This window comes from Lampris incognitus, chromosome 2, assembly GCF_029633865.1.
Source record: "Lampris incognitus isolate fLamInc1 chromosome 2, fLamInc1.hap2, whole genome shotgun sequence".
In the NCBI taxonomy this organism is placed as follows: Eukaryota; Metazoa; Chordata; class Actinopteri; order Lampriformes; family Lampridae; genus Lampris; species Lampris incognitus.
The window spans coordinates 31,638,995-31,652,808 of record NC_079212.1 but is presented as its reverse complement, the minus strand read 5'-3'; the positions used below and the strand labels follow the sequence as shown (position 1 = coordinate 31,652,808).

The following is a 13,814-nucleotide window of genomic DNA, read 5'->3' as shown; positions in this document are numbered from 1 at the left end:
AGGGATCGATTGGCCACTAAATTGGGAGAAAAAAGGGAAAAATCAGAAATAAATGTAAAAAAAAAAAAAGAATAAAAGCAGTTGAAAAACCTTCATTATTTCTTCTCCTTTTGTGGGTTGATAAAAGGCCATTGGCAGGGCGATGTTATGTTAATGAGCCAAACAAAAATACAGACATTCTGACGATTAGTCGGTTTTATTTTTATTGTCATTTTCAAGGTTTATTTTCAAAACATACAAACACAGAAAGCCTTGTGAAACAAGGCTTATTTCTTCTTAGGAGTGCACTTGATAATTTTGCACCAATTTGACAGCTTTGCAGAACAAATCCACATTTCTTGTTCAGCCACAATGTTGCACAGCTGTCAGAATTGTCCTAACATGACACGAAGTTTTGCAAGGCTTATCTTTACCTGGGAAGGAAGGGGGGGGACTTACCTCAGTAGAAGATTTAGAGCCAGACTTAGTGCGAGACATGAAGACACTGAGGAGTCTCATAATGACCAGGTGCACTTCATTGACGGAGCTACGCTCATTCTTTTTGGACACGTCCTGTAAATTTCCGGGGGTAGAGTGAACACAACAGTTGCTATACATCCAACCTGGTCAAGTTAAACAATCGATCTGTCAGTGACAGCGTGGATGCAGATACCTTCTTGTGCATGCCAAGCTCGGCGATGAGCTGTGTGAGAAGGTCATCTAGGGCACCCTTGTCCTTGTCATCCTCACCGTCCAAGTCAGAGGTTAGCATGAGGATGACCTGCATGTAGGGAATGGCTTGAACTCCCCCCACATTGTGGAGCTGAGGCAGGTGCTGCAGAAGCCGCTCCAGTAGCATGAGACGCACCATGTGTAACCTGGAACAATAACACTTGTACATGATTAGAAAAAACAAAAAAAGAAAAAGCTATTATATCCTTAAAGCCACTGTCAACTAAGCGTCACAATCTGGCTGAAATCGTATAGTCTGATCCCAGCATTAAGAACACTTTAGCTGGGTGAAAGCTTGCAGACAAAGGCTTTTGAAGCTGAAAAACTGTATCGATACTAATGACTGCATAGTCTACCTGATTGGGAGAACACTGACCTGTTGCTGGTGTGGACATCTCCCTCGTTTTCTGCTTCTCCTTCTGAGCCCTCACACTCTTGCTGGGCTGCAGTGGTACTGATGGCCCCAGTACTGGAACTTACACTGCCAGGACCCGCAGGGTGGCCTTCCACCGCCGTGTCACCGTAGGCACTGCTGCGACCCGACACTGTATGCATGTGCACGCACACGCACACACATGACAGACATAATAAGCATTGGGATCACAAATTATTGCAACTAAAACAGCAAAAAAATATAAAGATAGGAAATTATAGTACGCAATTTCAGTTCCCTGTATAAAAAAAGTAAAAGCTTCACAGATTTGTTTCACTACATTTCAGAAATACTGATTAAATTCCCTTTAGGCAGTTTGTTTCTTTAGATATACATACAATGCTGTAGTGCTGAAACACTTCAAATATTGTCATTAAAATCTATGAAATAAGTGAATAAATAAGTTAGTAACCAAGTTATTAATAAACAGATAATACATGTTTTTTTGTTATTTTTTCATTATTACAAAGGCACCAATTCAAGGCCTTTATTCAGTTTCATTAAGTATAGCTACATTTAATCTCTCACCATTGTGTTCCCCAGCCACAGAGTCGATGGCAGAGCCTCCGCTCTCAGAGCCCACACTACCTCCGTGCTCAGCTGGGGAAGTTCGCAGCGTGGAGCCATCTGTGGCGGCCGTGCTGCCCTCGTCATCCGATGCCGGGGCTGAAATCATAGCAATAGCTGTAACAGCAAATACACCATAGGCTCTCATTTGGCCGGGATAAACAAGAAAATGTTTACATGAACAAAAAAAAGCTTGTCAATAAAGCATGTAGTGCATACAAAATATTTGTGAACTTGGTGTCAAAGGATACTTTTTTCTTTAATTCTTTGTCATTCAAATATTTGGTATTTCTTGCCATTGGGGAAATACTATATCAAACCCTATCCCTAACCCTTAAAGAGTCATCTTGACGTAACTAGCCAAAGGCTGTTAACACCTGGCTTTCACTACATAACTTTGTTACTTCCGTAACCCCGGTTCTGTGAGGAGCATGAGTGAGCCATCTCACAATGGGATACGCCCCCTCGCATATTCACAGAAGCACTTGTACCACTACGCCGGCCCTGATTGGCTGGCAGTCATGACGTCTGCGCCAGGGCCCTGTGCCTTAAATATGACTGACACAGCGTCACTCAAAACAAGCGCACTTCACTCCAACAGCAAGAAGGGTGGTCTGGTGAGACAGCTCACTCATGCTACTCAGAGAACCGGGGTTATGGAGGTAAACTAAAGTTCTCTCTCATAGCGTTCGTTTCAATGTCTCACTATGGGATATGGAGACCCCGTATTGCCAGACAAGCATCTCAATGACCACCAGCCCCCCTCCCCACAAAGAATTGTGTGGATGAGGCAGGTCCACTGAGGAACCCATGCTCAGGACAGCATGATCAAGGCCTGAAGATGTAACATCCAACTTATAAAACCTTGCAAATGTGAGGGGCGATGACCAGCTAGCTGCACACAGATATCCTGGATAAAGACCGCCCCCAACCAGGACCCAAGAGGTCTCAAGACCCGTCATAGAATGTGCCCGCAAACCAGATGGAAGCTGAAGGCCTGAGCTGGATAGAGTAAACCAGCATGATAGCATCCACTATCCAGTGAGAAACTCTGTTTGGTGATGGGCTTACCTTTGTGAGGCTTAGCCGAGGACACAAATAATTGATCCCCTTTCCGGAAGCCCCTAATTCCCTCCACGAAAGCACGAACTGGGCACAACATATGCAGCCGCTGCTGCTCCACAGAGCTGTGAGGAGGCGGCTGAAAAGCCGTCAGGTCCACTGGCAAGCATGGATTGACCACTTTAGGGAGGAAAGCAGGATTAGGCTTCAAGGTCACCCCAAGGTTCCCTGGGGTGAATCGCATACAAGTAGGATGCACAGACAGAGCATGAATATCACTCACACGCTTAGCCGTAGCCAAAGCCAACAACAAAGTCACCTTAAGAGACAACATTTTCATGTCTCTGTGTTTGAGTGGCTCAAAGGGATGACTGGTGAGGGCCTCCAGAACTACAGTCAAATCCCAGGAGGGTGACACAGGAGGGTGTAGTCTCCGTGCACCCTTCATAAACAGAGAAATAAGGGGATGCTGGCCTGCCAGCTTACCATCAAAACCAACATGGCAAGTGTAAATAGCAGCCAAGTAAACCTTGACAGTAGAAAATGCCTTCTTCTTGTCAATCAGGTCCTGTAGAAAGGACAAAATTGCACCAACCGAACATTGAAAGGGAATTTCCTGTGCACTAGCACACCATTCCTCAAACACTCTCCACCTACGGTCATAAAGGGACCTGGTGGATGATGCTCTGGCATTCTGAATCGTATCAATGACACTCTTGATAGTGCAGTATGTCAGGCCCACAGGGCGAGCCACTCTGGATGGGGGTGAAATATCTGCCGTGCGCCTGAAAGAGGTCTCTACCGCAGAGGAGCTGCTTCACTTCCGCCAGCCAATGCATGGATGGCCAGTGAGGAGCAATCAAAAATGGAAAGACAATTCTCCAGCACCCTGAACAATGTCGGGGGAATCAAGGCCAGTGGGGGAAATGCATATAGTGAAACGCGCAGCCACTCGTGCATGAACGCATCCACTCCCAGCGGTGCACTCTGGTCGTGCAGGGAGAAAAACAGTGGGCACTGTGAGTTCTATCCCGACGCAAACAGGTCCACTGCTGCGCGGCCGAACCATGTCCAAATCTGATCCACTACAGCCAGGGGCAGTTTCCATTCTGCATAAAGGGGATTCCCTCTGGACAAGAGGTCTGCACTCAAATCCTGAATCCTAGAGACGTGCGTTGCTCTCACAGAGAGGAGATGCACATCACTCCACAATATCAATTTGCATGCCAAAATGTGCCGCTGTTGGAAGCACAGACCTCCCTGGCGGTTGATATAGGCCACTGTGGTCATATTATCCATCCTCACCAGCACGATGCCCCCGGAGAAACGGCAGAAAATGTTTAGCGTTAGAAACACTGCTAGAAGCTTCAAGTAGTTTATATGGGTGTGATGGAGATGTGTGCTCCAGACCCCATTTACTGCCCTGCTTTCAAAAACACCGCCCCAGCCCGATAGGTTGGCATCCGTTGTCACTACTTTTCTGGTTGGTATTGTGCCCATATGCACACCCTCCGTCAGGAGAGGCAGCCGTTTCCAAGGGCAGAGCGCGAGAGTGCATGAAGCAGACACGGTAACCCTTTGGGGTCTGTGGCGCACGGAGTCCAGTCTGAGAGAAGCCATCCAATGCTGAAAATCTCTCATGTACAGCCTGTCCAGCCTCAACACCCAGAGCGCTGACGCCATCAGTCCCAATAACCTGAGACACAGACCATATCTGACCCATTTCATTATGACAAAATGTGCCAGAGAGGACCTGAATGTGTCAACTCTCCCAGCTGACAGGCGCGCCATGTGGGTGAGCGAATTCAACATGATACCCAGAAAGACTATGTTCCATCTCGGTGTTAAAACACTTTTTTCCCTGTTCACCACAAACCCCAGCTCGGCCAGGTGTGTCAACACAATGACCGTGTGCATAACAGCCTCCTGCTCCGAGCATGCCAGCAGCAGCCAGTCGTCCAGATAGGTGGCTAAGCGGATGCCTCACTCCCTGAGGTGAGCTATAGCCACCTCGTCACATTTCACAAACACCCTCGTGCTCAGTGACAGGCCAAATGGGAGTACTAGGTACTTGTACACAGTGTCCTGAAATGCGAACCTTACATATTTCCTGTGTGGAGGATAAATTGGGATGTGAAAATATGCATCCTTCAGGTTGATCGATGTGAACCAATCGCCCGGGTGCACCAAGCATATCAGGGGTGTGTGTATGAGCATGCAAAACTTCTATCTCCTGAGATACTTGTTTAAAGCACATAGGGCCAGAATGGGATGAATGCCGTTCCCCCCCTTCTTTGAGACCAGGAAATACCTCGAATAGAGACCCTCTAGCCTCTGCTCATGTGGCACTATTCATATGGCGTTTCTGTATAACAAGGCAGATATTTCTTCCTGTAACACCCGGGCTGACTCTTCCTGAGCACGGGAAGCAATGACGCCATTGAAACGAGGAGGCGCTGTGGCAAACTGAAGTCTGTAGCCCCTGGCCAGTGTCTTCAACACCAAACTCTCTATCCGTGAAGATAGATGTGACTGAGGCTCTGTCTGATCTACACAATCTCTGGGAACCTCTTAACTGTATGACGCTGCCCCTTAGCAGCTGATAGTGGTCCATACACCTGGGTGCTATTGCACATGCATGAACTGATAAGACTCAGGACAGCTGCCCTGGGCTATTTCACCCCAGGGAGGTCATTGACCCCCTCTGGTGGTGTTATAGGGGGAAACACTGTGTTTTGCAACTTTGTGTTTATCTTTTTCTCTTTTGAAAAAAAAAACATGCAATACTGCGCCCTCGGCTATGTGCCCAGATGTGTCAGTGAATGAACTTCTTTTTATTTTTTTCCCAGTGCGTGTGTGTGAGTGCTCATGAGACTTGAATGTGGCTTTGAACAATCCCACATTTGAACTAAGTCTCGTCTCCTCTTGGCTGGGATGCACGAACTGAGCTCCAGGCCTGCATACCACCGAGAGAGGGTTTGCACTGGGGGATTCCTCCCCAGACACACCGGAACCCTGGACTGCCAGGGAACAGGGTACAGCTGACACGTCCGCTTTCTGTGGGCGACAGAGCTGTAAGGCTTTGTCTTCCTTTTTCTCTGCCTTGCATCTCTTTTGCATGGAAGTGAGAGCAGAGCCAAATATGCCATCAGCAACAACTGGGATGTCCAAGATGTCCCCCTTCTCTTTATCCGACAAGTTCGTCACATTGAGCCATCTTGCCCTCTCCTGCAGCACCAACATCGACATACACTTCCCCGCAGCCTGGACAGTGCATTGCTGGACACACAGACAGATATCCGCAATCGTGGTAATCTCATCCCACACGGAAGCGTCGGGTACCTCGGTCATGTCATCGAAAAGCTCCGCTTGGTAAGCAGACAACATGGAGGTGACGGTGAGTGCTCTCAACGTCAGGGCTGCCGCCTTGTGGGCTCACTCAGTCATAGCGGACTGGAAGCGGTTGGCTTTGGCGGGGAGGGTGGGTGGTCTTTATGATGTAGCCGACAACCGTGGGTGGAGGTGGGCTGCCATCAGCAGCTCCATGGGCGGCATGCAGGCCATGGCATGCTTATCCATCCCTTCAAAATCCAGGGAAGATGCTCCATGAATGGGGGTCTTGCTGGAGTGTGGATTTTCATTCCATGAGACGGTGACTTCTTCCAGGAGCTCGGGGAACACCAGAGAAGCTGTCTTGCAGTCCAATTGGCCTGGGGCAATTTCTTCCCCTCGTAGCGGGACCGGGGAGCCTCCACGACAGCAGTGGGCCATGGGATTCCCAGTCTCTCCACAGTGTATTTACACACATCATGCATGTCAGCGCTAGGTGGAGGCTGTGCAGCCTCACCCTTAAGAGTAGCGGACAGGTATGGAGAGCTGGGAATTTGTGATAGGGGAATGAAGGAAAAACTATCCTTGTCGTCCTCCTCTGACACCAGAAAATCCTCACCCTCTGATTCTTGGTCCTCCTCAACGACACTGAGCTGGTGTTCCTCGGGAGTGGGACCAGTGAGAATAGGGGCCTTACCCGAGAGGCTAGGCGACAGGCTAGAGTAAAAAACGACCTATTGTGAAGGCAGCCATACCGGTATTTCAGCGGCTAGCGTCCGGCGATGGAGGTGTTCACTCTGGTCTGAAGACAGTTTAGCTAGTCAGCTTAAGATACGGTTGAGAGTAGTTTGCTTCTGAAGCGAGAAGAGGTGATTGAATGATGAGTGATGCTGCCTCAGTCATATATAAGGCGCAGGGCCCTGACACACACGTCATGACTGCTAGCCATGGCGTAGTGGTACAAGTGCTTCTGTGAATACGCGAGGGGTGATATCCCATAGTGAGACATCAAAACGAATGCTATGAAGGAGAACAAGCCATTCTGACAGCTAACAAAGAATCCTTTGTAGGTTTAACTGTAAGGAAAACAAGGCAGTTGATGAATTTGAGGATTTATTAGCCACAAAGTCCTGTAGATTTTTGGTATACTTTGTCACAGAGGTGATCTTACCTGAGGCTGTGGTGTCTGAAAGGGTGCCTGCATCCAGTGAAGAGGAGCTAGGGGCCTGGCCTGACAAGCCCAAGCTCTGGAGGCCAAGGGCACTGCTGCTACTGCCTAAAAACAACAAATATTTAAACACAAAGTCACCACAGGCTCAACAATTCTCATCTCATTAATGTTCAACCTGAAAATCTCAGGCAACTGTAAATGCTGTACCATTCCCAAACATAAAAAAAAACGTGGTTAAAGGTCTTTGGAGTGGACTGGTAACATTTTTGTCAATGGTTCAAAAATCCTGCTATAAATAATGATGATGATAATAATAATAATAATAATAACTTTATTTATATAGCACTTGACGCAGGTGGAGGAGAGCCTGGAGAGGTGGAGGTATGCACTGGAGAGAAGAGGAATGAAAGTCAGTAGGAGCAAGACGGAATACCTATGCGCGAATGAAAGGGAGGACAGTGGAATGGTGAGGATGCAAGGAGTAGAGGTGACGAAGGCGTATGAGTTTAAATACTCGCGGTCAACTGTCCAAAGTAACGGGGAGTGCAGAAGAGGGGGGGAGGAGGGAGTGCAGGCAAAGTGAAGTGGGTGGAGAAGAGTGGCAGAGTGGCAAAGTTGAAGATGCTAAGACTTTCACGGGGAGTCACGAAGAAGGACAGGATTAGGAACTATTATATTAAGAGGGACAGCTCAGGTTGGATGGTTTGGAGACAAAGCAGGAAAGGCTAGACTGAGATGGCTTGGGTATGTGTGAAGGAGAGATGTTGGATATATTGGGAGAAGAATGCTGAATATGGAGCTGCCACGGAGGAGGAAAAGAGGAAGGTCAAAGAGGAGGTTTATGGATGTGGTGAGGGAGGACATGCAGGTGGCTGGTGTGATAGAGGAAGATGCAGAAGACAGGAAGAAATGGAAATGGATGATCTGCTGTGGCGACCCCTAATGGGAGCAGCCATAAGTAGTAGTAGTAGCTTTTCTAAAACAATGTTACAAAGTGCTTTACGAAGAAATAAAACCAATCAAGGCAAAAATAAGAGTAAGACCATATAACTAAGAGTAAAAATGAAAACAGTATAAATAAATAAAAACAAATATCCTAATTAATTGCATTAGTTTAACTTTATGGCATATCAAGCGCAAACCTTTTTTGTGTGATTACTGATAGTAGGTCTGTTTCCATCATTTCAACGATTGTTTTGTGTATATGCAATCAGTACTGATGAGTAAAGAAATCTACTGAAGCAATGAAATCCTCACTGCGTACTATATTGACAGAAAAATTGGCTTTCTCCTGCTCACAATCTTTTCCACAGTGCCTATACGTACCAGAATGGATTGCATGTAAAGTTCTGTATTGTTGTCTGTAAAATCCTTTGCACTAGTGTTGTGGGATGGCATTTCCACCATTGGAAACATAGCTTAGCCAAGAGAATGAGGATGTGCATTTTGAATAGCATGTTTAGAGTAGATTAGAGCATTAGAAACCCTGCTAGGCTGTAGTTTTTTCCCATTGCAACAACAGCAGGTGTTCATGCGCTATCCTTGTAGCAGAGAGAGATAAGATTGAAAATAGGTGACTTTTCCCTTTAACTAATTGTGTAGAAAGGAGACACATCTGGTATGCTTGCTCACTCTTTACGATGCATGACAGCCTAGTTAACAATCTAATCTACCATAGCATCTAAAATTATAAATCTAATAATAGTTAAATTAGCATTGTAAGGAACCTAACGAACAATAACAGACAAGTGAAACTACTACCAATCTCCTTACCACACAATAATGTGACTGATTTGCCAGAAAAGTTCACCCCTACTGGACCCCTATCACTGGACCTTCAAACCACTGAACCTTCGAACCAGGAGGTATGTCACTGAATGATTGTGTGTTTTGTTATCCTGCTCACCTTGTTGATCCTGCTGTAGGCTCAGAGCAATGGCCAGTTCCACCATGGTCTCATCATCCGCATCAGGTGGGATGTCCAGCATGGGAGGGAAACCCTCTGCTCCTGCCAGAAGAGCTTCCAGGGGAGACGGGTTACCATTGTTCACATTCTCTGCTGTCTCCAGCACCATCGATTCAGACTGGGGAGAGACACACAGACAACCACAGAGAGAGAGAGAGAGAGAGAGAGAGAGAGAGAGAGAGAGAGAGAGAGAGAGAGAGAGAGAGAGAGAGAGAGAGAGAGAGAGAGAGAGAGACACACGCACACACACACACACACACACACACACACACACACACATCCAGATGAGTGACATACGCCACCACCACCACCATCCCCCCCCACACACACACAAGCATTCAACACATTGGCTTGGCTCCTGATAGAACATTTAAGGAAGAAAGAAAGAGGATGCTCCGAGGATGAGAATTATGTATAATTGGAAAATTATTTGTCCGCATAAGAGGAAAGTACATTCTAAAACTGCTGATGCCCTTTTTTATGGGATAAAATCAGGACTTAGTCTAAATAGTGCTTCAAGTGAGAAATTATTGGGGAAAAATAGCCTCAAATCAAGAATAGGACTCGTATTATCTCTTGTATGAATGGACAGACTGAAACTGGATGTGAATGGTGGGTGGGTGGTAAAGCAATTAACCTCTGAAAACAATGAGCCTTCTGTTTACTAAAGATGGCTACCAAGCAACAACATTTTTCACACAACACCAGAATGAAAACAAATCACATCCAGGAAAGGAAGGCTGGAAAGGAGGAAGGAATGAAAGAAAACTGAGGTTTCTCCAATTTTTTTCTTGGAGGTTTTTTTTTTTTGTGGCGTTGTTCCACATTTGAATCAAGGGTCTAATGACAGAGGGTATTATACATTGTCATTCACTTTATCTACCCTCTTTTCTGACTGTGTGAATATAAAGCTCTCTGAGAAGGAGTGAGATTTAGGGCTATACAAAGAGAGAGAAAGAGACAGAGAGAGAAAGAAAGAAAGAAAAAGAAAGAGAAAGAAAGAAAAACATAAATCCAAGTGTTGGGTGATGTCCCTCCTTGCTCACCACCATCTCAAAGTCTCCGTGGTCAACCTCACTCTGCTCTTGACTTTCCTGTCTGCCCTCCTCTCCTCCGGTCATCACAGTTGACTGAATCTTATCGTCAGCATCATCATCGTCGTCGTCATCTTTGTCTCCTGGGAAAGAACAATTTCGAATTGAGATTCGAGCCACTCTTGGACAAATGAATGCAAATGTTTGCTTACTGGCTTCTTCCAAGTTTTAATGGTCGTATCCATTTTAGTGATTTTGTCATTTTCCTTGAGTGGTTAGTTGATATTTCAAAGCTCTCACAAAAACATAAACTTAACCACAGATATAAAAAGCCTGTTTAAAACCTACCCATAGGTGTGTTGGAGCGTGGGGGAGAAGGAAGTGTCACATGCCGGCGTTTGTTTCTTGGACGAAGCACTCTAATCAGAGCCTGCTTACATGCAAAGCTCACGGACGTATCCTGGAAAAATGGGATGGCGTCAAAGAAATGCACAATAATAACTGCCACTCATCACTACCAACTGTGTAGCATTAAACATATTTGTCTTTACATAGTGAGCTCTGTTATATGGCTCATATCTTAGTTCAAGAACAATCTGGGAAATCTGTTTGTCTGCACCTTCATGTAAAGGTTACAAATATTCCTATACATTAAGTAACAATAGACACATTAATAATATAGAAAGGAATCATTCCAAGTTAACTTCAAATGGGAAACGCCTAATCTTGGTATAGATCCAATTTGGACTTGCATTTGCAAAATAACCTTATTAGGATTACTGGGATGTGGTAATCAGAATTGGAAAGCTTGGCGGATCCCAAACAATGATGGGACATTAAAATAAATGTAAAGGCATTCAATGATGTGGTAATTACATTTGCATATACTTACAGGGCAGAGTAGCATTTGCATGTAGATTTTGGAGGCTACATTGATGTAGTCCAGTTCACATGTGCAGTATCCATGGATAATGTCCACTAGGGCATTCACAGTCGCTTCCACATGAGTTAAACCTTAGAAAATAAAACAAAATAAGACAAAACTGGACATCGATATAATTTTTTTTAAATCCATTTGGAGATACAGTTCTTAAAACAAACCCTCATGTTTGCTCATACAGTAGCAAGGTCAGATGGTGAGCAAACAGTCATTTTTAAGTAATATTTGAAACATTTGACATCAAACACAATAGGAAAATAGAAGTTGTAAGGTTGAATGCGTCAAGTGTTTCCATTTACCGGGCAGGCAAGCAGGAGCAAGAAAAGCATTCTTTGGTTTGAGGGCATGGAGCTTCCAAAAGTTATTCACCAGCTGCATGATGAAATTACCACTTTCGCCATCCCCTTGCTTTTGTCCATCCTCTGTAAGTTCTGGATATAAACAGGACAAATTATACAAATGAGTCCACACAAATTTAATTGACTCCGGTGTTAGATGGATCACCATATCAACACAGGCTCAAATTACCTTTTGATTTACTGGTTATTATTGTAATTGGTAATAATCTCCACAAGGACTCTTAAGTAAGGTGAACCTGTGCTTACTTTGGGGTTACTGTGTCCCAAAATCCCATAAAAAGCAAGGTTCAAACTTTTTTTAATTCACAGATATGAATCTGAATAGCATTTTAATACATCAAAAACTATAATAATGTAAGGGTTGAATACCTTACTTTACAACCAAACAAGCCAAAAACACAAAATATCCAGAACAACTGTCCCCTGCAGAAGCAGAATATCTTACCAGAATCATGGGGTGGTGGCTTGGTCTCTGTGAAATGGACCAGATTGTTGGGTCTCATGATGGCGATGGAGCGGGCTGTAATCACCAGCCTCTGAAAGACGTCTGGGTCCAGCTCCCTCCCCTCATGGCTGCAGCTGTTCAGACACTGCACCGCATTACTCAACAGGGATTGGTCCTGAGGAAAGGAAAAAGATGGGGAGCCTACTTAGTGCTTTTACAGTTTATTACAACTATAATAACATCAACAAGAGTGTATTCAATAGAGTGCAGATCTCCATCAGCTGTACATATCTCCCCTTCTCCGGTGTTTGAACTTGGCGACAAACCACCCCTTTTTTTGCCTACCGGGAGAAGGGAAATACACGCACACATGGACAGAAAAACCAGTGATTTTCCTGCCATTATAAGACTTGTACAGCGCCAAAGTCTATTGAACGGGAAATATGGCGGGAAAAAAGGTTTTTATATGCAAGCTAAAAAATGTATCTAATAAAAATGTTTTGTCTGTCAGTCTGTGGATGAGCAGCCTCCTAGGCAAAACCTCTCATGAATGTAACAAACTGACATGAAATGAGAGATCAGGCATGAAATGAGAGATCAGGCTATCATAATTTCAAATCCCTTATTAAAAGACTTCAAATGTGTTTAAACGTTGAGGTTTTCATGATATAAAATGAAGGCGAATGGCTGCTCTGCTGATTGACTTTAATTCATTCTAAAGCAATAAAACAGTAAGGAAAAACTTCAAATGTGTTTAACGGTTTCCATGATAAAAAATGAATCAGGGCGAATTGCCACTCTGCTGGATGACTTTCACTCATAAAACAACAGTGAGAAAACATAGCTCAGCCATGGAAAATGTTTTATTGTAGCGAAGGATTTCCAGCTGTGATTGTGATAATCCTGCTCTTGAAATTGCATTTTTATAGCGAAGTTTTAACTTTGGACACTATGGCCCTTCCATGTGGCGGCGAGGAGAATAAGGTGAATTATTTTTGGTTCATCCAGTGTTCCTCCAGTTCTCCTGTACCGAGATCAACAGTGAATATTTGCTGGCTTGCAAAATATGACCAACTTCTCATTCTTTCAAGATTAATACCAAAATCAATCAATCAATCAATCAATCAATCAATCAATCAAGTTACATATTTTTATGGCGCTTTTCTAGCTGCAACAGCCACTCAAAGCAAACGCATAATGTTTTGGATTTGATATTGTCGCTACCTGATCCGACTCAACTGTGGATTTGAGTCACGCATGTGCTTGGCTGACTTAGATCGGGCAGCGACAGAGAGCAGCATTGTTCAAGTGAGCTAGAGTGAATGGAGAGAAGGAGTGGCGATAGCGAGAACAAACATTTTTCAAAGGTTCTCAATCACCGCAACCATGAGAGATTCTTCATCATACAGTCATATCTATACAAAAAAGTTTTTAGGCTAATAGGTCCAGTAGTTTGTGAGATTAGGTCCAGTAGTTTGTGAGATTAGCTGCAGACAGACACACCCAAACCCCCCCACACACACACGCGCGCGCGCGAGCGTGACCAAACACATTCCCCCCAGGCCATCGTCTGGTGGAGTTGACTTTGGTAGAACACTTTAGTTTGTCTTTATTGTCAAGTCTCAAACTTGCTGAAGACAAGGTTACACAAGAAAAGGACACTATATCTCAGATATATTTGTATGTTTATTTTTGTCCTTTGTTCTTTAAAGTCAGGCTGAAATTGAGACTAACAGTTTCTAAGTAAGCTAAGGATAGTAAGGTAATGGATAGTAAGGTAAGATAGTAAGGTATGG

General features: G+C 44.6%; 1 protein-coding gene across 6 annotated transcripts in view; it reads right to left on the bottom strand.

The window, feature by feature from the left end:
- Positions 1-13,814, bottom strand: part of ubr4 (ubiquitin protein ligase E3 component n-recognin 4) — a 151,003-nt gene that overhangs the window by 49,931 nt on the left and 87,258 nt on the right. For all 6 annotated transcript variants that reach the window (XM_056275365.1, XM_056275367.1, XM_056275368.1 and 3 more), the window contains 11 exons: positions 12,019-12,193; positions 11,514-11,645; positions 11,167-11,288; positions 10,623-10,734; positions 10,287-10,417; positions 9,181-9,358; positions 7,275-7,379; positions 1,673-1,810; positions 1,088-1,256; positions 653-857; positions 439-552 (listed from right to left, as the gene is read on the bottom strand). In XM_056275365.1, coding sequence (XP_056131340.1) covers positions 439-552; positions 653-857; positions 1,088-1,256; positions 1,673-1,810; positions 7,275-7,379; positions 9,181-9,358; positions 10,287-10,417; positions 10,623-10,734; positions 11,167-11,288; positions 11,514-11,645; positions 12,019-12,193 — 1,581 coding nt within the window. The remainder of the gene's footprint in view (positions 1-438; positions 553-652; positions 858-1,087; positions 1,257-1,672; positions 1,811-7,274; positions 7,380-9,180; positions 9,359-10,286; positions 10,418-10,622; positions 10,735-11,166; positions 11,289-11,513; positions 11,646-12,018; positions 12,194-13,814) is intronic.